Source organism: Ambystoma mexicanum, chromosome 1q, assembly GCF_040938575.1.
Source record: "Ambystoma mexicanum isolate Mex_15411 chromosome 1q, UKY_AmexF1_1, whole genome shotgun sequence".
Lineage (NCBI taxonomy): Eukaryota > Metazoa > Chordata > Amphibia > Caudata > Ambystomatidae > Ambystoma > Ambystoma mexicanum.
In genome coordinates, this window is record NC_090922.1 from 293,347,870 (window position 1) to 293,368,705 (window position 20,836).

Here is a 20,836-nt window from a genome sequence, read left to right on the forward strand (position 1 = left end):
GCTTGAACATAAAAGGGAAGGGATAATCTCTGCAAGAGTGGGAGAACAAGAGGAAAAGATATCCGAGATTTACAGAGACTAAATCCTCCACCCTATATTAAGAGCTTCCAAGGCTCATTTGTGACAACAGTAATAACAGAAGAAATATTCCATATCGACTTTATGCCTAACAGAACTTTACACTTTGGAAAATCCCTGAAACACAGCCTGGAGAAATACGGTTAGAGCAAAGATACCAGAGTTTGTTATACATTTAGTGGTAGGGCCAGACAGGAATAGCTTATTGGACGAAGGACATATTATTTTCTAGACTTTGACTTTAGACACCTTAGTTTGGTTAGGAAGGGAACATCCTCATAGTGTTAGGGTCATAAAGGCATTTTCTTTCTTTTTAAGAAATAAAGATCACTAAATTAGTCCTTGTTGTGTCCGAGTCCTTCTGGTGCACCAGACATGTAACCTGTAAACATGCCCTGCTGCAACCGCAGGACTCTTGCTGTAGGTGTCTGGGGACTGCTGTACACCAACTGCACATGAATGCACTATGCCTTTGGAGTACAGCTTCATAAAAGGGGGCCTCCGTTAGTAGACCTCCCCTTCAGCAGCAGAATCACCTTCACGATATTTCATAAAACTCAAAGCTCCGATTATCCTACCCTGATGCTATTCTGTCACAGAAAGATCATTCCGGGACCGGGTCTGGTTCATCAACCTGTTGCTGATGTATCTTGTTAGTAGAGAGAGGTTGGTCATTCACAGGGAGGAAGAGGTGCACTGTGTGGAAATTGTCGTTGGGCTGTGCAGTATATACACAGGAAAGGACCTGACTATCGGGCAAGTGCAAAGAGTATGTCTGATTCTTTTAACCAACATTGTCATCCGGTAGTGGTTTAGTTTATGATCAAAGCATGTCACCATATTTTATTATAACCTTTAAAAAAACTCAATGATCATTACCCGTTTAATTAGATACGGGTGCAATCAAATTGCATTTATAATGGTAGTGGTTTAGTTTATGATCAAAGCATGTCACCATATTTTATTATAACCTTTAAAAAAACTCAATGATCATTACCCGTTTAATTAGATACGGGTGCAATCAAATTGCATTTATAATACTGTTCCGTCAACTTGTTGCTTTAGCTAAATCAACCATTGAGTATGCTAGATCTGCTCTGAATGCTTTCTCTCGTGACGAGGTCAGAAGCAAGACTCTGACATATGGGTACAGGATTCGTAGGGTTTTTCTTATTTTCAAAGTCAAAATCCCTGCCCTAGTCCAAAAGGGGATGGCTTGCCCTTGGGCCGAGGTGATTATCTCTCGATTCATCACACTGTCAACAATTTAACATTAATTTATATTAAAAACATCAAGCTATCCACTGCTTCCTACAAAACAAGATTACATTTCAAGTTGTACGCTAAGGGCATCTGCCTTCACCTTTTTAAACACACCTGTGAGCATTTTTTTTTTATCTACAAAGGCTTGACTATGAGGTGAATTGCAACAGCCAATGTTTTCTTGCACTAGAATCGACACACAAACTATATGTATCGCTTCTGTTTCTGAATCAATGCTGTTAACCAATGGACATTTTCTGCCCAATATTTTCTTCTAAACGAAACTGCCGGTCTTATATTTTGTTGGGTATTGAAAAGCTATACTGAACAATTAAAAAAAAGCTGTTTTTCTAAGCTAATATCCAATGTATTTGTTTTGCTACAAGAAGAGTAATGGTCTTAAGTTATTTTCAAGGCAAAAGGGGAAATGGGGTGACTAAGGACCCTGTCTGCATTTTATAGTTCTAAGCCTAGGCCATTATGCCAGTGGTTATGGTTGAAGTCCATCCATCAATTTGTAGTCTATCAGTGAGAAATGGTATGCTCTGCTGTGGGTCCCTTGCTTGCTGCACAAACCGGAACTAAGCTGCCTCCTTCAATGACGTCCATTGAGGTTGAAACATGTGTAGGTTCCTTGTTTTCCTGTCCATTGATGACGTGGCTTCACGGTTCCAAATGGCAGCAGAAAGTCTGTTTTTTTAGCACATATACACCACTAAAAAATAAATCTGCAAACCAATTTGTGGAAAGATACCCAGACCGACTTCAATGGTTAAAATTAATTCAAAACCTTTCATCCATCACGTTTTCGTTTCAGTCTTCCCCCAGCTGTGTTCAGTTCCTTTTAAGAAGGTTGTGAGGTCACATTTACTTAATTGCATTTATTAAACCTGTTAAGTGACAAATAAAACTCCAATCTGTTCAATACTGCCTTTGAACCCACCCCAGGGAGGAGAAAGATCATTCGTAATTGGTTACTAAACTATTTTTAGATAGTACCTGACCATGGACTAATCTCAATGGACGCAGTGAACACAACTCACAGTACTGTGCTACAATTAAAAGATGCCACTCTAAACTCTGGGTAACCAAACCTTGTGCAGAACTCCAATGCTCTCGAGCTAGGTATGCTCTTTAAACAATAAAATACAAATAAAATTATGTTCTCGAATTACTTTAAGTGATCTTTCTAATTCTGGTCAAATAAGAGTACCACATTAAGTCATCCAAAAAGGGGTGTGTGGCTTGTGACCAAACAAGATGGACGCTTGATGCTTGAGCTCACCCGATGGACCTGAACATGTGGCCTTAAACATACCCAGAAAGATTTAAACTTGCTCCTATTACCACATCTTATCGATATTTTTTGTGGGGTCACCCTCTGCAAATGTTGTGAAGCACTCTCTATCCAGAGCATTTGTTGATTGGAGGGAGCTGCTGGACGGTCATGGAGCCAATGGACACAAAGCTGTGGTGGCAAATATTCATAAACTTGTTCCGCAATTGCCTGCAAATTTTGCCAGCTGGTCTGCATCTCTGAGGACCTTCGGTGAGCTGCCCAATTGATATTTGGCACCTTTTCCTGGCAGATTGCTTCTGCTGCTCTCTGCGTCTGTGTCTGCTGCATGGCCGCGTCACTTGAGGTGGCTTTCGTTATTTCTTATGGCTGATCAAAGCTTACTTAATTCATTAGGAGAACTCTCGTCTATTAGTAAGGGGATGGAAAAAAATATAATGTAGCTTTCCACTATCCAGACAAATATATCAATACTTGACTCCAGGTCCTTAACTCTTCAAGAGGACTTTAACTCTTTCAAGAATTGGATCAAAACAATTCATTCAAGGTTAACCAAAGTGAAGGGGCGTGTGCCATTTTCTGAAGACAGATTGGAATGTCTTGAGCAAATGCAGCCTACACTTCCTCATTTAGAGACAGAAGTCTCCAACTTAGAGTATAGAAATAGGAGAGACAACATAGGATTTTATGGGATTATGGAGAATTCTGCACAGAAAGAATCCATAAAATTCCTGGCTGATTGGCTCCCTAAAGTTTTTAATATATTTCTCTCTTCCTCCTTTCAAACGGCACACAGAATTAGACCGCACTTTACCACCAATAGTTCCTCACCAAGTCCTCTTATTGCATGTCTACTGAAACACCAGCCAGCACAGCAGATTTTGCTTGCAGCTAGAAAATGGATCTCCTTTTAATCTTCCAAAGCCAGTGGCCGAAGTGGGCGGGAGCGGTGCTCCTCTACTTCTTTTAATTAAGCTTTACAGTTCCTATACTTTTATTTTAAAAAGAAACCGTTCTGGAATGGTTTAGTTTTAAAATAAAAGTGTAGAAAGAAGTTGAAGCTTTCACTTTCAGTGCACTGCACCAAGCGTTCCCCTAAACAGCAGGAGCATGTGTTTTGGGGTTTGTATTGTGTGTGGGAGGGGGGTGGCGATGGGGTTCGTGGGGAGCTGTTCCACTACTTCTTTTCATACACTTTGACCACTGTCCAAAGCAATAAAATATTTATCTCCCCAGACTTTTCAAAAGCCACACTGATAAAAGGAAGAGATTGTTGGATCTTTGACCACCCTTGAAGAGTTTAGATATCAAATATGGCTAATTAGAACCAGCACACATCTTTCACACCTCTTCATGGCATCACTAAAGAATACTTGGATGCTGAGGAGTTAAAAGCTCTCATTAAATCTCTTCAATCCTCAGAGATAGATACTTCGCCTGGCGCTGCTTCCTCCTCTACCACTTGATCCAATGTTTAACAACCACTTCATGTTTATAACTTATCCATTCGTAATAAGATAAAATCTGGTAAATCTCATAATTCTAGGAATAAATCTGTGCACAATCCCACTTCAAACCTCTTTGAGGATCCTGACGGACATGGAGACAAATCCAGGTCCCCTATTGACTAAATTCATCCGGATCAGGTGAATCCAACCAAGTAACTATTTATCTTTGCTTCATAACACTGTTTGTTCATTTATGGTATTTTATAATCATTTTTGCATTCTTATGGTCTAGTTGATTATTCTCATATTCATATGTAACCACCACAATCTTTGGGTTCATAGGTCTACAGTGGTCTGTCTCATTCTTTCCTATAGCAGCTCCTAATAATAACCCATTTCTTTCTCTGTATGTTATTTTTGCATGTTCACTTTTTGAATTTTTGCTCATTAATGATTATCCTTGTTATTAGCTTATTTTTTTTCTTTGTATGTTCCCTACACATTTGTTGGTCACTTACCATCCTATATTGCTCATCATCATCTGGAAATGTTTCTTTATGGTGGTGCAGCTGTCCAATCACTAAGGATACTTCAATTTGATAAGCCATTATACAAATTACATGGTTTTATGTATGCTGTAAATGTAGATTTAGACCTTGACTCCACAGATCTGACAGGCTTGGATGTGAAATTATGTTGCTAGAGTACACTGTGCATGGTTTGCTCTACTCCCATGGACCAAGCTTGCAACTAGGGGCTAGTGTCATGTATTTGAACGTTGCTATATTCTCAACGGATATTCCCTTTCTCAATAGATGAATGCGTTTTGGGACAGTATGGCATTGTTCATCCTGAGACCTACCATGTGACCAGCATATGTTGGGCTGTTATGCCTTAAACGCAAGCACTTTGTCTGGATTTCAGCAGACTGGTGACCCCTGCAATATAACAAATGGCATCATTGATGACATCTACCATGTCATTATAAGAAAGGCTTGGTGGGGGCATCAGTTATGGTTGGTTGGCATATCAAAACTGGCACATTTCTATTTTTTTTAGATTTTGTGATGCAACCGTAATGTCCCTACAACAAAATGTTTTCAATAAAGTTGCATGTTTTTTTAAAGCACAAGCTTATTATCCGTAATGTCCTATTATGTTTCTTTCACTGAAAAAGCTATCAATCTAAATACATGTAGATTACTATATACTGATGTATATTTCAGAGCGCTTGACTCATATTTGTCAGCATTTGGAGTGCTATAAAACTCATGCATAATAATTACATGTTCCTTCTAAATGTGGATCCCGAGCCATGCTCCGTACATGGTGCACCCTCATACTAACTGCCAAGACAAACATTGCATATCTTTAGTAGACATATTTTATTTAGCCAGGTGTGCTGGTAAGAATGTGAGGCTTTAACCAGGATAATAATGGACTTTTTGTTCCTGTCTCCACTTTTGCCTATTGCTACAAGTCCAACTATGTGTTCCGAGACTGGCCTAAACCCACAGATGCTGCCTTCTCTTGCTCCCACCAAATGATCATCTCTTTTTTAAGAATGGTGGATTATCAGGCAAACGTGTAATGCCTAAGTGTAAACACCGATGGAAGGAGAAATGTATACTGCAATTTTCTTAAAATGGAGGATGTGAAATTTGAGGGGAGCCAATATTCCCAGTTCTGGTGGGATACTTTCAGACATCCTATGAGCACAGTTATATTATTGTGGATGTACAGTGCAACAGTGTCATGCCAGCATACTTAACCGAAGATGCAGACTGCATTGTAGGAGAGGGGTTTGTGGGACGGGCACACGTCCTCTAAACAGCTGGATATAAACAGATAAAGCTGTACCTCTGGATGTTGATTCTTTTTTTAATTAAGTTCCTACATTCACTCATTTTAGGAAAAACTAGTTTGCTAAAGGTTACTCTGTAATTTATTTTTCAGTGAGCGAAAGATCAAGAAAATTAAGACTGAAATAAATGATCAAGAACTCTCCACCAAAGAGGAAAAGAGTGAGCAGGAAATTCAGCTCAAAAAGAAAAAGAAGAAAAAGAAGGAAGAAAAGGAAGTAGAAATTAAACCGAAAAAGGAAAAGAAGGAAGTAAGGAATGATATTCCAATTTTATAATTTTACAAAGTCTTACTACAAAAGTTACTTTTCATTCTTAGAAATGACTCGTGTTCTAGTCTTTGTGTACCACAGCACACAATATAGTGAACATAACTGTGCACCGCTGTTCCACAGTTGTGAAGTCTGTTAGATGTGTCCATGTAAAAGCATGTTCATGCTCAAACAAGCCTTTGAATCGTGTTTTCAGGCTAAAAGGAAGTTATTGCAACCTACTACTTAATATCTAACCTAATACACACCTGGCCACAAAGCTATTCACACGTTTCTATTTAAATTCCCCCCGTAGACACCTCGGAAAGAATGCTATGCATCTTTAATCATCATCCAATAGCATTAATTGTGCATGACACCATTAAGAGTACAAAAACACAACATGCAATGTCATTAAAGTACAAAGCCACAATTTAAGAACAAAATGGTACACCAAGGAATTAATACCCTGGTTACATTCAATAATAACGACCTGCTCATAAATGGGACTAATCATAAAATATTGGTTGGAGAATAATTGCAACCTCATCAATATGTAAAAAAAAATATATATATATACTAACCTAACACAAACATTTAGACTAAACTACTAAAATGTCCCATCTACAATCAATGTACATATGGGTGTCCCAGCCAATGCATCCTAGCATCATGGCCTAGTGAGTCCCTGCTTCTGGACATGCCGCTGTGCCTTTGACATACACCTAGAAACAGACCCAACCCACAAACCAAACTCAGGGTAGTTCAGGTCCATATGCATTGACACAAAGGCCACGTAATCTTGAATGTTCTTTCTCCCTATTAACCTTACCCCCCACTTTCAAACCCACCAGAGTGCCTGTCGAAATGTAAATGTCAGCATGATACAAGTCCTTCCATGGTTGCCGCCTTTTTAGGCATCTCCCACCATTCTTCAAAGTTTGGTCGCTCCACAGTTTTCCTTCTTCTCATTAGTGCCATTTTTGAAGTAATTGTAGTTCATATACCTTAATGTTGTGAGGTTGTACTCTTCTGATTGATTAAATCCAAACATCTTATGCCCCAAACTTTCAAACACCTTTACAATACACTTTGTCTATTGCATAAAAAAGCATGTAAAGAAAATTACCACCCTTACTCTAATATGTTGTTCTCTTTCTCCTGACAGTAAAGGAACAGTGTCCTCACTTAAATTTCTTAATCCTAAATTGTGCATAGGATTAGCTAGATAACAAAATATTGTGCACAAAGAAATAATTATCCAATCAGAGTTGTGTATCGACCTAGGAATCTTGCAATGCAGTGGCAATGATTAACATAATAGATCCAATCTTTCCCACGTGTTTGCCATGAGAAAATCCGATTTCCCTTCACAAAATCTCATAGCGTGTAGGACGGTTGCCATTTTCCTAGTTGGAGTTATGTTTTTAAAAAAAAAAATTATGTTTTGGTTTCTCCCCAAGTGCAACCAGTGCTCCCAGCTCCTCCTGACCAGTATATCTTAACATATCCTTCTAAATACTAATTGTTAAGAAATATGTATATTTTAAAACCTATTCCCTGTAACTTGTTGCACAATTATTCCCACTTGCCAAATCCATCTCAATATTATTCCTCCCAGATTGGGCCCAGCAAAATAACCATTCCCATTAATACAGCTGCCTGTAATATTTATTAGCATATGGAGATCGTTCTTGACCTATTCAACCAATCAGAATGTTTTAAAATGCAGTCAGTAACTATTGGTATTGACTGCGTTCTCAACATTCTGACTTCAAAAGCAGACAGGGAGACAGCAATGCAAATTCCCAGTAAGCTTTATTTTCCACAATCTCTCTTGGAAGATCTTAATTTCAATGCAAAATCCCATTTAATGCAGCAAAGAGAAAGTTAAAAAATAGGAACATGCTTTTTCTTTCTTTTAGGGAAAGTTTTGCTTTACAATATGCATGCAGAGGCAGGTGAGTGGAGCTGTGGTGCGCGGTTGCCCATTTTGATACAAAAACACTAAAGTGTTTGGATCCCCTATGTGCCCCAGCCACCATTTCCTGGACTCTCCCCGTCCAGCCCGCCTCCCATCCCGCCCACGGGCAGTGATTGGATGCCCCTCATCTCATAACCAGCCCTCCCAGGGCAGCCCTCTGCCCGGCAGCCCCTGCGGCTAAGGGCCCCAAGGAAAAGGGCGGCTCCAACAGAGGCGGCTCCAGAAAGTGTCTGCAGGTGTCCGCAGGGGAAGCCATAGAAGCCAGCAGCTAACGGACACCAACAAAAACGGTAAGCGTGGCATGGGTGGGGTGTAGAGCAATTACTCTACACTGGAAAGCCCCTGCCACTCTACCTTATTTTCCGATATCATGGACTGCCATAGATTTAGCCCATGCACACTTAGAAAGTTGTGTGACCACCAGCCGGATTTCAACCATGAGTGTTCGAAATGTTACCTACACTGCATCCTAACATACTAGTCAATGTTAACAAGTGTCACACCTGGAGGGAATTGTGGACACTAGCATGCGTCACATCTAGATAGGTTTGTAAATGTTGGCATCTGCCTACCTGGATGAAACTAGGAAGGCTCAGCATACACCAAACCTGATGGAACTCATACTGAAATGTTAGAAATGTGAATGTTGGCATGCGCCACACTTAGTCAGAATTCCTAACTTTTCCTCACATCCAGATGGGATAATAAGTATTAGCAAGCAGCATACTTCGATTAAACTGTAAATGTTAACACGTGCCACACTTAGAATTGAACATTGGCCTGAGCCGTATCTAGACGGGATTGTGAATGTTAGCAGTTGCCACACTCAGACGTTATTCCCAACTTCGCCCTGCATCGCATCTAGATAGTATTGTGAGGGTTGGCGAGTGCCACACCTGGACGGAATCATGAAGATTACTAAGCACTACACTTAAAAGGAATTGAGAATGCTAGCATGTCCTGCACTTGGATAGAGTTGTGAACATTGGCCTGTGCGATATCTGGATGTTATTGTGAGGATTGGTGAATGCCACACTCAGACTGAATAGAGTAGGTCAGCAAGTGCTACACTTAGACAGAACTGTGGATGCTTGCATGTTAAATGTCACATAACCCACTAACCAATTTAAACTCAAACTCTCTGCATACTTAAACTCACACAACCATCTCTCGCACAACCAGCTGCATACACTTCACCACACTGCAAAAACACATAAGCCGCACACACGGACTGACACCGATCCAATACTCGCACCTAAACTCAGCACCCGGTGTCTACCGAGTTGAAGCTGCCAAGAGTACACCACTCCTCTCACTATCCTACGCCCTCTTCACCTTACTAACCCATCCCATCTTCTCATTTACAGATCCCCCAGAGCTCCTGGGGACCTATTCCGTTGGTGACGGTGCGCTATACAAGTACTATTAACATAACATGTTCATGTTAAACCTGTTTCAGTTCAACCACATTTGTAAAGAATATGCTTAATTTATAAAGACAACCCTGCTTTTCAATACTACACACTAAAACCAAATTTACTTTACTGTTTGCTATTTCATTTGGTTACTATTAAACTACAATTTGTTGCTTCACCACCAAAACACATATTGCTGTTACCAATATATGCTAATTGTCTTATAGACCTCTGGATGGGTCTTTATCGTTTGGGATAATGACCCTTCTCCAACTTATGGCCCCTGGCTTCACCTCGGGCTATAACTTGTGTTCAGGTCATTATTCTGTGATAATGACCCCTTCCTCAGTCTATAATGCTACAATAAAATACAGTTGACTCAATCCAACATTATACGTTGTTAGATCCCATTCACTGCATTATATTTTCTCTCTCCTGATTTCTCAAACAAAACTGGATAATTTGCAAAATATTCCTCTCGTACAATTACATGCAGGACATGTGCAACATGATGAATTTAAGTGATAGTAACAGATTCATCTTCAATGTAGACGAAATCCTTAAATCTCTTTGGACCTGCTTCAAAAACCTACCATAATTTGCTTCAAATGGTTTTTCCTTTATGAAATAACGTGTAGCCCCAAACACATGAATTGCCTTGCGTTTTGATGGATCAAGACCTGTGGTTTTCCATACTAGTCTGTCCTTTATTTCCTTGCCCAAAAACAACGTAAATCTCTGTTCTCATTTTTTAAGATTTGCGTCACTTTTTGTAGTCGTGCATAAAAACCACCACATTAACATACATTATTTTTACGAGCACATTTCCGTATGTTATAGTTTTTAATCTTTCTTCCTTCATCATGCTCTTTGCAAAGGGTCTCCACAATACAGAAAAAGTAAAAGTGAGGGTGGACACTCCTGCCTGGTTCTGAGTCTCTTAACCTTAGGAAGCCTGAGCGTGATTTCACCTCCCTGTGGAACTTCAATTCATCCAAAACATGCCCTAGGTAATCCGGCCCCATCTTAATGCTTTTTCTCTGACCCCTTCCACTACTATCACTCGTGACCACAGTTAAAGTCAATACCATCACTGTTGTCCACCAATACATCTGCTTCTCTAATTCCCTTGCTTGCCCAAACCGTGTTTCTGTTCTATTACCTGTTTGATAACCCCTACAATTTGATTGGCTCATATTTTAAAGAGCGTTACTATTACTAGTGGACTTCAGGTACTTCTGAATTCATTCCTTTAGAGATAACTAATCAAAACCACATCCCATAACTCTGGTTTCACATTCGGTCTCCTGGAATAGTAGGACTCATTTTGCCAGTGATACTACTTGATCACTGCATTCCTTTTTAGAATGAATTGGTTATTCAGTCACCCTCTTTTTACCCCGGATTGTGTGATCAATTCACCCCTTTAATTTCCTGTGCTGTCTTCTGTCACTGTGTTCTTGTGCCCTTCCCTCTTTATTTGAGAATCTGATAATAACCTGAAAATGGTTGAGCTATTGTGCAGTCCTCCAACCCAGTTTCCTTCAGCACTTTTTGTCATTTCCCAACTACCCTTGCACCACCTTCTATTCAGGCTATAAATTTGAATTCGTTATACAAGTCCTACTGTGTTCCCTATTTTTAACCAGATTATACCTCGCTTAATGTACCTTTTCCCGATCTCTTGTTAAAATCTTCCTTCCCATATTGTAATCTAATTTTCTTCTATAAACTATTGTTATATTCCCTTACCGTAGTTATCTGCCGGAACACCTCACTTCTGTGTTCTATATTATTGGCTGCAAAATCCCATAAAGTAATTTGGCCACTCAAACATGCTTTAATGGCATCCCACTAAACTACTACATCTTTGTAATTCTTTGGCAGAAATAATCTGTTTAGACATTTCCTGATATTTTTAAAGAGTGGGCCATTCCATAGTTCCTGGACAAATGTCCATCCTATCTCTGTACATCTGCAATTATGCCTGAAATAAGCACTGCATCTTAATGATGCATGACTTTAAATCCAAATTTGATAATTCCAATATTTGTCTTCTAAAATATAATTGGGTGAAACTAGTAATAAGTCAAAACTGGAATACATCGTATACCAATGTAGGGATAAAAGTCTTCTTTCCGGGGGACCTGTCGTGCATCTAAATAGAAAGTGTGCATTAATGTCTTTATTTCTTTTCTTTAACTGTAGGAGACCTCTCATGACCCCCTCTTCTTGAAATCTTGTCTCATTTGGTCTATAACCTCACTGATGTCAGCCCTTATACCATAGGGTTACGAGTTCCAATTTAAAATCCCAAATTAATTTGTCATTGTGTCCATAAAAATGACCTACCGATCAGCGGTTGGACTTACCCAAGGTCTTTGCTTCAGCTTGAATTTGTTGAATAATGGCTGACCTCCGCTAAGAGCCACATCACCTTCTTTCCGACTGGAACCAGAAGATGAGTGACCCTCAGGGAAATCTCCAGAAGGGAACCCCTCTTGGGGAAGAAAACCCTTCTCCAAGGTGACTGGGTGGATGTAGACATAGAAAGGGTGGAGATGGCCGGAAAGCACAAGAGACCAATAAGTAGAGATCTGGTAAGATATTGGCAGAGAGTCCAGAGTAGCAGGATAGGCCTGGAGGCAGGAGGCTGCAGACCCAAGAACAGCAGGGCTGGAGATGGAGGACCCAGGGAGGACTGCAGCAGACAAATGGTGGAGGACCCAGGGTACAGGCAGTAGAAGAAGACTGGAGACCAGGAAGTGGGAGAGTGAGGGCAAAAGCCAGGCTGACTAGAACGGAGAACAGGAAGAACAAAGGAGCGCCTGGACAAGGGATTTACCCGATGTTGCAACGCACTGACCGTTGGGACCATGTCCTCTTGAAGGCAGCACTGAAGGGTAGCTGTCAGAAGGGGAAACAGAAATACCCAATCTGTGGGCCCTATGATGAAATGGCGCTGAGGCCGGTAAGGGCCGCCATGTTGTTTGTGGCCAATGGGGACTGCAGCTAGCGTGCCGTATGACACTAGAATGTCCCTAATCCCAGTCATTACCTTATAAAATATAAATCTTCCTGGTTGATCATCAGACAACTTTTAAAACTCTAGCTGATCGCCATTTTGAGACTACCACTCCCTCACTGTTGCTGTTAAGCAACTGATATTCAACTAGCAAATCCCTTTCACCAGTAACACCATATGTATTTGCAATAAATGTTTTTCTTGCATTAAGATGTTGCCTGTCTGAAGTTCTTAACTTCAGAAATCGCCCTTTTAGGGGTTTAAAAAATTCCATTCACATTCCAACAGGTATATTCAATCATTTTTCTAGAAATTGTGTACAGGTAAAACAGTAACTTGCAAACCGGAACACATTTAATTATTGTTGACTCCACTAGATTTTTTATTTCCCTCTTTTCTGTCGGAAGCGGCTGCTCACAGCACACAGCCTGTTGCCCGTACCTGCTGCAGTGCTGCTTGACATACTTGGTTGCTTGTTCGTCATCCTTCGGTTTGTTCCTCTATTTTAATAGCAGAGGGATCAGAAGCCGGAGACACCAGGAAGAAACTGTGTGCTTTCCGGAGTGAATAAAAACACTGATCGAGTGTGGGACATAACAGGCCCTGCTAGCCCCGAAGCGCTGATTGAAGAAGAGCCCAAATGAGCCGTGGGAGCACTCGGGTGGCCAGTTGCTGCAGCTGCTGTGGTTGGGGGGATGCCCATTTCCACGACTAGATTGCTATTGATTTCAGTGAGTGCAAACTGCACCCCGAAAAACACAGGCAATTAAGTCCTGCCCTCCCCAGAGGCAGCAGTCCGCTTCTTTCTTTTTTGTTTTGTCCCCTTGCTTTCACTTTGCTGAACATCTATTACCTCGGGTATTACATCTCCCCCGCCCCCCAATCGCATTAACTGAAAAAGGTATTGGAAAAAACTGAAACTGAAATTTAGGTAAATCGAGGTAAATTGCGCAACTGTTGATAAACACCATGTGTTGCGACTCACTAAGGTGCACTGGGACCCATTAGCTGCACGTTGTTCTTAGGGTCCTTTTGGCACTGCTTCAACGGCCCATCCAATGTTATAAGCAGACATGGTGTCTCGGGATCAGCAGCTTTAAGGTGTTTTAAGTCAAGCGCTTCGAGTCAGTTTTTTGGTTTCAACCGGCATGCAAGCCAGTGGGAGGAAGCAGTCATTGTTTGGATTTTTGCGAGCTGAGGGAGGTTACAACTAAATAAGATACGGTGGTGACTGCGGGGCAGTGGAGCTCCACTTTGAGCCACTCTTCTTTCCAGGGATTACAGCCCTCTGGCCAAAACGCTGTGCAACCGGGGGCGTGGTAGCCCTGAGCTTCAAAGAGACTTGCCATTGCCAAAAAAGGCCGTATGGAGCCTTTGACTACAAAAACGTGTCACTTGTGTGAAGGCACTGAATGTCCCACTATTATAATTAAACCTACATGTAGTGTCAGAGGGCGGTGACTAGGTAGTAGTGCCTCCAAGTATTGTTCACAACCGACGTCTACACGGACTCTCTAGAAGCTGTCCCCAAAGGACTTTCCAACTTGGTGATGTTGCCACAAGGTGCATGTCTAATCAAGAAAATCACTGACTTTTTTTTCTGTTTGGGATACTATCCCGTCTCGAGATACCGTCCTGACTACCACATTTTTTTTTTCGATTTGACGGAGAAGCTTACAATCTGTTTCCTACCTCGGTTCAAAAATTGAGAGACTGATAAAGGCACTGGTAATGGGCTGATCTGATCAGTACCAGGAGCCTCTACTTGAGCCCCCACCGGCAGCCATAGTGGCACAAGCTAGTACTATTGTGTTTTTTGTTAATTTACAACTCACTCATGTTCTAGCCTAGCGGTGACCAAATTTGAAGCAATGGATGTGGCAACTGAAGTAGCTACAATGGGCACCCAAGTTTCTATTCTTAAAGAAAATTAAATTTCTTACATGTCTGAGCCTCATTTGGCCACATACCTTAAAAACCAGCCTATTGGTAGCATGTCTTCTGTCCACGCTTTGAAACAGTCTTTGGATAACACCTTGCAGACTTCCGCCGGAGAGCCTGCTAATGAGCTTGCTATTGAACTTAGCCACTGAAGAGCTGCTAACATCACAATCATCTAATGAGTCGTTATGTGTAATGTTCTGAAAAATGTACTTGCACAGTTAATTTCTAGAAGTGATGTTGTTCTTAAAAGGCTAGAGAAGCAAGGCACCTCTCTCAAGCATATAGAGGGATCCGTGAATACACTTACTAACAACACCAATGGGCATGTTGTTTGTTTGGACAAAACGTATGTGAAAGTAACAGCCCCAATACGTTTAATTCCAGAGCAACTGTCGGCAGGTAAATTGTCCTTGACCCCTACCTCTGTTGGGGCAGACTCTAATTCGGCTGCATGGTATCAACTTAAGAAGGGGAAGGTATGCAAACAAGCCATCATATACAATGATCTCCCATCTAGAAGGAAATTAAAGGCGTTGTTGGACACCTTGCCAAATCCTAACTGCTGTTCTGATGAGGCCAAACAATGTTATGACCACCAGTAACCTTAAGGGTCAACACAAGGAGGGCTCTAACCTGAACAATTGTCTCTTTGATGCCATTACTAGTGTTGGACGAATGTGAGCCGGTGACCAAGGTTGTTCACCCCTCGAATGTTACTGTTAGTCGGCAGACTGCTCCAACTTCCAACGAGAGTACGTTGATGCCAGAACATATGAAGGTCAAACAAAGTAATAAGGTCCTTACCAGGCGGAAACAAAATAAAAAAAAAACATCCACAGAGAGCGCAGCAGAGGAGCAGGTCTACAACCTGGAGGAGTTGTTTACTACTACAGCTACTGTTGCCGCAGGATGTGTTGTAAGTAACGTCTTGGTTGAAACGGACATACACATCCAAAGTCTGTTTTGATATGGCAAAACTCTTTCCTTGAATCGAACAAGGTTACTGGAACCGCTTCACACAATCTTATCGTTTCGCTTCATTAGAAGCGATGATAAAAGAATTGTAGACATATGTGAAAACGTTAGACATGCTACCTCGAATGTGCATTTTCAAGTGGAAAATGTTCTAGATTATATCATGAATTACTCCTCTGCATTTAATCGACTTGGTTATAAATGTATGGCTTTGGAAGCTGATGAATACCTGTGAACAACTTCTTGTGATAAATTCCCTGGCAACAATCACTGAGTTGGCGAGCAACCTACTATGCTGGGGAGGAGGCTGTTTTCGCATGTGTGCATGATTTACCATTGACTAGGAGACAAAATACTTTGTTTAAAGAAACCAGGGGGAACCCGTGTGGTTATCACGCCACAAGCGAACGCCCAGGCATATACCCTTATCATGGTGAACCCCATTACTTACGAGGGTTGTCGGCTGGGGTTGGGGACCAGGGTGAAGAGTCTCATTGGGAATGGCTGGCCAATTCGGTCAAGCAGCACAGGTTGAAGCATTCCTAGCTCCCCCTTCCTACTTTTGAGTTTGAATACTCGTGGTCACTTGCGTCTTTTTTTATCACAGTGGATTACTTGAACTTACTGATAATTTCAACGTCATAGCACTTCAAGAGACTTGGCCCACCGAACCTTTGATAATTAACGGGTGAAATGCACTTTCTTCTCTTGCTACTCAGGGACCTAGGGGTCGCCCTAAAGGTAGCTTGGCACTCAGAGAATTACCGAGAGTCTAGCACTCTACCAACTAATATAGTCCGAGATACACTAGGAATTTAAACCAAGCCTAAAGGTTTCCTAACTCTGAGCCCAGAATGAGGGAAATAATCATCAATATATATGATCCACCTTATGTGGGTTGTTATAATTAAGGAAGTAGAAGAATGTATCTATACCATGACCCCTGCTATCATCTGTGGGGACATTAAATCCAGGGTCTCACGAGATGTTGGCTTGAGGGAGCAGGAGATGGACTGCTCATCCTCGCCCCCACTGGCTGATAAGCTAGATAAAGATTGTAAACATGGGACTAACTAGGCTAACTTTCTATATTTGGCTTGGTTTAGTATGGCTAATGGTGCCTATAAAGCTGACTTGCCTCTACATTTCACTAGAATCAGACACAACTGATGTAGTATTAGACTACATCTTCTGTGCTAATGCCCCGTCCTTGATCACAGATATGTGCATCTTTCAACGACGGGAAAGTGATCATTTCCCCATTATTGCCAGTCTTTATTTCCAAAGCTACCCTCAGAGTTCTGTTCCTACTGGGTGGTTGCGGGTTAACTCATCAATAAATCGCCGGTCTTCCAATATTAGGGTCGCTTCTCCCTTGCCTCAGTCTATTCCTAGGGATTACACATTGGCTAGTATGCTCATTGACTCTAAATCCTCACCGGAGGCTTCCCATTTTGCAATTTTTAGATATAAAAGATGTATGGAGAATATCATGTTAAGAACCTCTGTTAATCCTGCAACAAGCTCGAGAGTAGGGATTGGCTTAAAAAAAGCACATCGGCACACCTTTGATAAACCTATTAAGGATAAGGAAAGAGCTGTACCCAAAGAACTACATGGATTGGCACATTCAGAACCACATCCGCCCAGATAAGCTATCGGGGCCAAGGACATCAAAAATAGCTGCTGTAAATGGCCTAAATGGTCTACGTTTCATGTTCAGTGGACTCAATGGCAGGATCTGGATTATGCATCACTCACCAACAATAACTCGGGTATTCCAGTTATGTCCCAAATCCCTGTTGATGTCTCTAACCTATGTTGAACTATCTCTTGATGAGGGTTGGAGGGGGACAAAACCGAAAACATTGTGGCTGCTACCATCTCCACCGATTCACATTTTTTTTAAAAGCCCTAATGATATTCATAGGCTAATTATGGCCAGTAAATTATCCCATGCCCCTGACTGCATCTGCAATCTGTTAATAAAGACCGATTTGGAAGCCTGGGCAAATGCATTGTATTGGCTTTTACACTAGATCATTGCGACACAGAACATCCCATCTTCATGGTGAGACATCATTATTGTTCCAGTTCAAAGTTCACAAAAAAGGGAGCCGCACAGAACCTGGAAACTATCATTTGCTGGCCATATTTAGATGCCTCAGCTAAGAGTTTCACCAGTGTTTTGTTAGAAGAGCTAGGAGTTTGGGCTGAGAGCAATAGCATCATTCAGTTTAATCAAACACAATTTCGGAAGGGCCTTAATACCACCACAAATAGTCTGGGCCTGGCCACCATAGTTCATCAGGCCTGGATAATACATATTACCCTGTATTTGTGGCACACATTGATTTTAGCGCAGCTTTTGACACTGAATAGGGGCAGGCTATTAAAAAAGCTGCACACTAGGAACAACCCCCCCCAGGCCTGTAAAAGATGATGATCTCCCTTTGTGAGGGAACCCACGGTAAAAGTATGCTTTGACCAACTGGCTGGCCTGACCAGCTGGCTATAACTCAGAATGGTCTCAGGCAGTGGTGCATCTTGGCACCAATGCTATGGCAATAAGCCCCGAGACGGTGGGCCAATACCGGCCAAGGTAACGCCCCTGGTGCCCATATTTAACGAAGGCCCCAGGGGCATTACCGCATGCGGTATTGGCCCGCCGTTGTGGGGCTTGTTCCCATTAGTACCCCTGCCCATTAGAACGGGGTACTGATAGCATTTTTTCTGTTCTGAAACTTTCTATGGTGGCCATCGGAAATGGAGGTGCAGGGGACAGAAGTGTTCCCATCACATTCACGCCTGAAAAAGGGCGGGGAGAGGATAGTTTGCAGGGGGGCCCACCAGCCCGGGGGGGGAGAAAATACCTGAATCCCTGGCGGGGGACATGGCAGCCTCCAGCCGTGTGGAGGCTCGGAGCGGGGATTGCCCAGTTTTGAGCCTCCTTGTTGGCTAAGGGACTGCCACGCTCCCTGTCGGAATCAAACGCAGGCACGCAAACAGGTGTGTCCAAGGGATTACACTGTGGTATGGCTCAGAAAGGAGCCAATTCATGTTAAGTGTATCCCGTGGATTCACAGTGCCGGTAACTAATGTTTAATATTGATTTATTAGATCTCAGGGAGGCCATCACTAACCCCTCCACAATACCACTGAAACTAGGAGATACTTTTAAACAATGGATGGGTTATGCTGATGACCTTATAATCTTTGATTTAACTCCTGGTGGTTTGCAATCTTCACTAAACTCTCTGAAATTATACTCTGAATTAAACTCCCTTAAAGTGAATATTGCCAATTTCTCTGAATGGTACGGAGATCTGGCTTTATGGGATTATGACAGAGCTGATAGACAGTGATTTTAAAGAATTCTCAGATTACCACCACATACACCCATGGACATGATTTATTTGTAATTCAGTTTTGTACCGATCTATGTCCAATATAATTTGTGTGCCCTAATTACGTACTGGAAGCTTGTAACGCCCCAGATGACTCGTTTAATCAATTAACGCATGGTGTGTTACTGTCTAGATCTAGCCTCATGTCTTCCAGTTGTATATTGAAAATTAGTCTGATTGCTGATAGGTGGCTTACCTTGTCTCTGAAAAATGCACGTGTGATGTCAGTTAGTATAGGAACACTACGAAGGCCATCCTACTTTTACAGAGCAAGGAACAGCTGATCGTTGCCCTGGATACTAAAGGTAATGCTGTTGTATACATCGAAAATATTCTGGTCCAGGAAGAATTTCCGACTACATTCATCATTTCTTGGTTTGGGATTACTTGGGAATTAAATTTAATGTAGTAAAATCCTTCGAAATACTTGGAGCATGACAACAAATTCCAAGGAATATCAGATATTGCTGATTGTGCAGCGAGATGCAATTGAAGTCTGTGAAACCTCTTTTGACTGACTGTTCCTCAGTCCTGAAGCTTCAGCTATCGATGATGATGTCAGGAGGTTTCGAGGGGAACACCATGGTTGAAGAACTAGGGAACATTTTCATGAGTGGGTGTCATTGATGCCTGTATTGTATATTTTACTTCCTTATGGAAAAAGATTGTAAATATTTTGGTTATCTTGGCATGATGACTTGGTGACTGTTATTGCCTTATGCAAGATAGGGTAGTATAATTGCTTGTTTTATATGTAAATGTTTTTTGTTTTTTATTATGGAAATGTGTAGTATTACAAAGTTTACTTTTGTTGGCTGTATGATCCGGTAAATAAATAAATGTGCCTCTTTTAAATCCTTCTCATCTAACTTTAACTCACGTTGTCTTTCCATGTTGATAAAGATTTTAACTCACCCTATTCCTTTTGAAAAAAAAGACTGCTCTTCTTTACAGCATCAAGCAATTTCTTGAACCTCCATCTTCTGAGGCTTATAAACTCACATTGAAAGAAAAAGCTTGTACACATGTTGCTTGAGCTTAAGGAATGGAAGTTTAACGAATGCAACAAGCGCACACGGTACCATTCAGAAGGTTGCCAATAAAGACGGAGTAATGTTTTTTTTTTTGGGAAATGTCCTCTTGCTAGAGCAGCTCTAACTGGCTGAGAAACAAAGAAACAAAGCAAACCTCTTTCCATTTGTCTCATTTGTATCTGTAGTTATTTTACCTGCAGTAAAAGCCAATGTGACAAAATGCAGAACGAGCATTGACAAAAGACATGGGTCTAGTATTTTGTATCATGTGTTTTTTTTTTTTTTTTTTTTTTGATGGGTAGGTTTGTGCATATGTGGAAATTGTGTGAAGTCACTTCAAGGTTTAGATTCTTTGAAGTCCTGATTTTTTTTGTGGAAATTCAATATAGTGGAATGGGGGAGGTGGTACACTACAGAAGTGCAGCCCCACGCTACAGGCTCTCTGTGATAACATGCTCGTCAGCAGGTCACCATTTCAATCACTTTTGCGTGGACCTGGGACCCAGCCCACAGTTCACCCATACGTACACGAGCACTCAATAGTTCAAACGGGTACCAGACAATTTGTAGGCCTAATACTCTTTCCTAAACAGGTGCCTACAATTACTCCATAGCCCCAAATCCTGAACAGGTAAGGGACATGAAGAGACAAGAAAACAGGCTAATGTAGGAAGTTCAACAAGCGTAAAAGTGACAATTATGTGGGAACTGCGGAGAAAGGAAGAGGGCTAGCTTGTTGAGGGGATAAGGAAACAACCAGTAAAGAACAGAAAAGCTTAGAGAAAAATCCATTTGGATGTGGAAAGGGAGAACAAACTTGTGGTGGCAGGTGGCGCCACGTCTGCATACTTTG

General features: G+C 41.5%; 1 protein-coding gene across 1 annotated transcript in view; it reads left to right on the plus strand.

Moving 5' to 3' along the window:
- LOC138527482 (DNA topoisomerase I, mitochondrial-like) overlaps positions 1–20,836 on the plus strand; it is a 2,081,463-nt gene that overhangs the window by 469,260 nt on the left and 1,591,367 nt on the right. Inside the window, exon 16 of the mRNA XM_069638684.1 lies at positions 6,043–6,199. Within this exon, the coding sequence (XP_069494785.1) occupies positions 6,043–6,199 (157 nt within the window). The remainder of the gene's footprint in view (positions 1–6,042; positions 6,200–20,836) is intronic.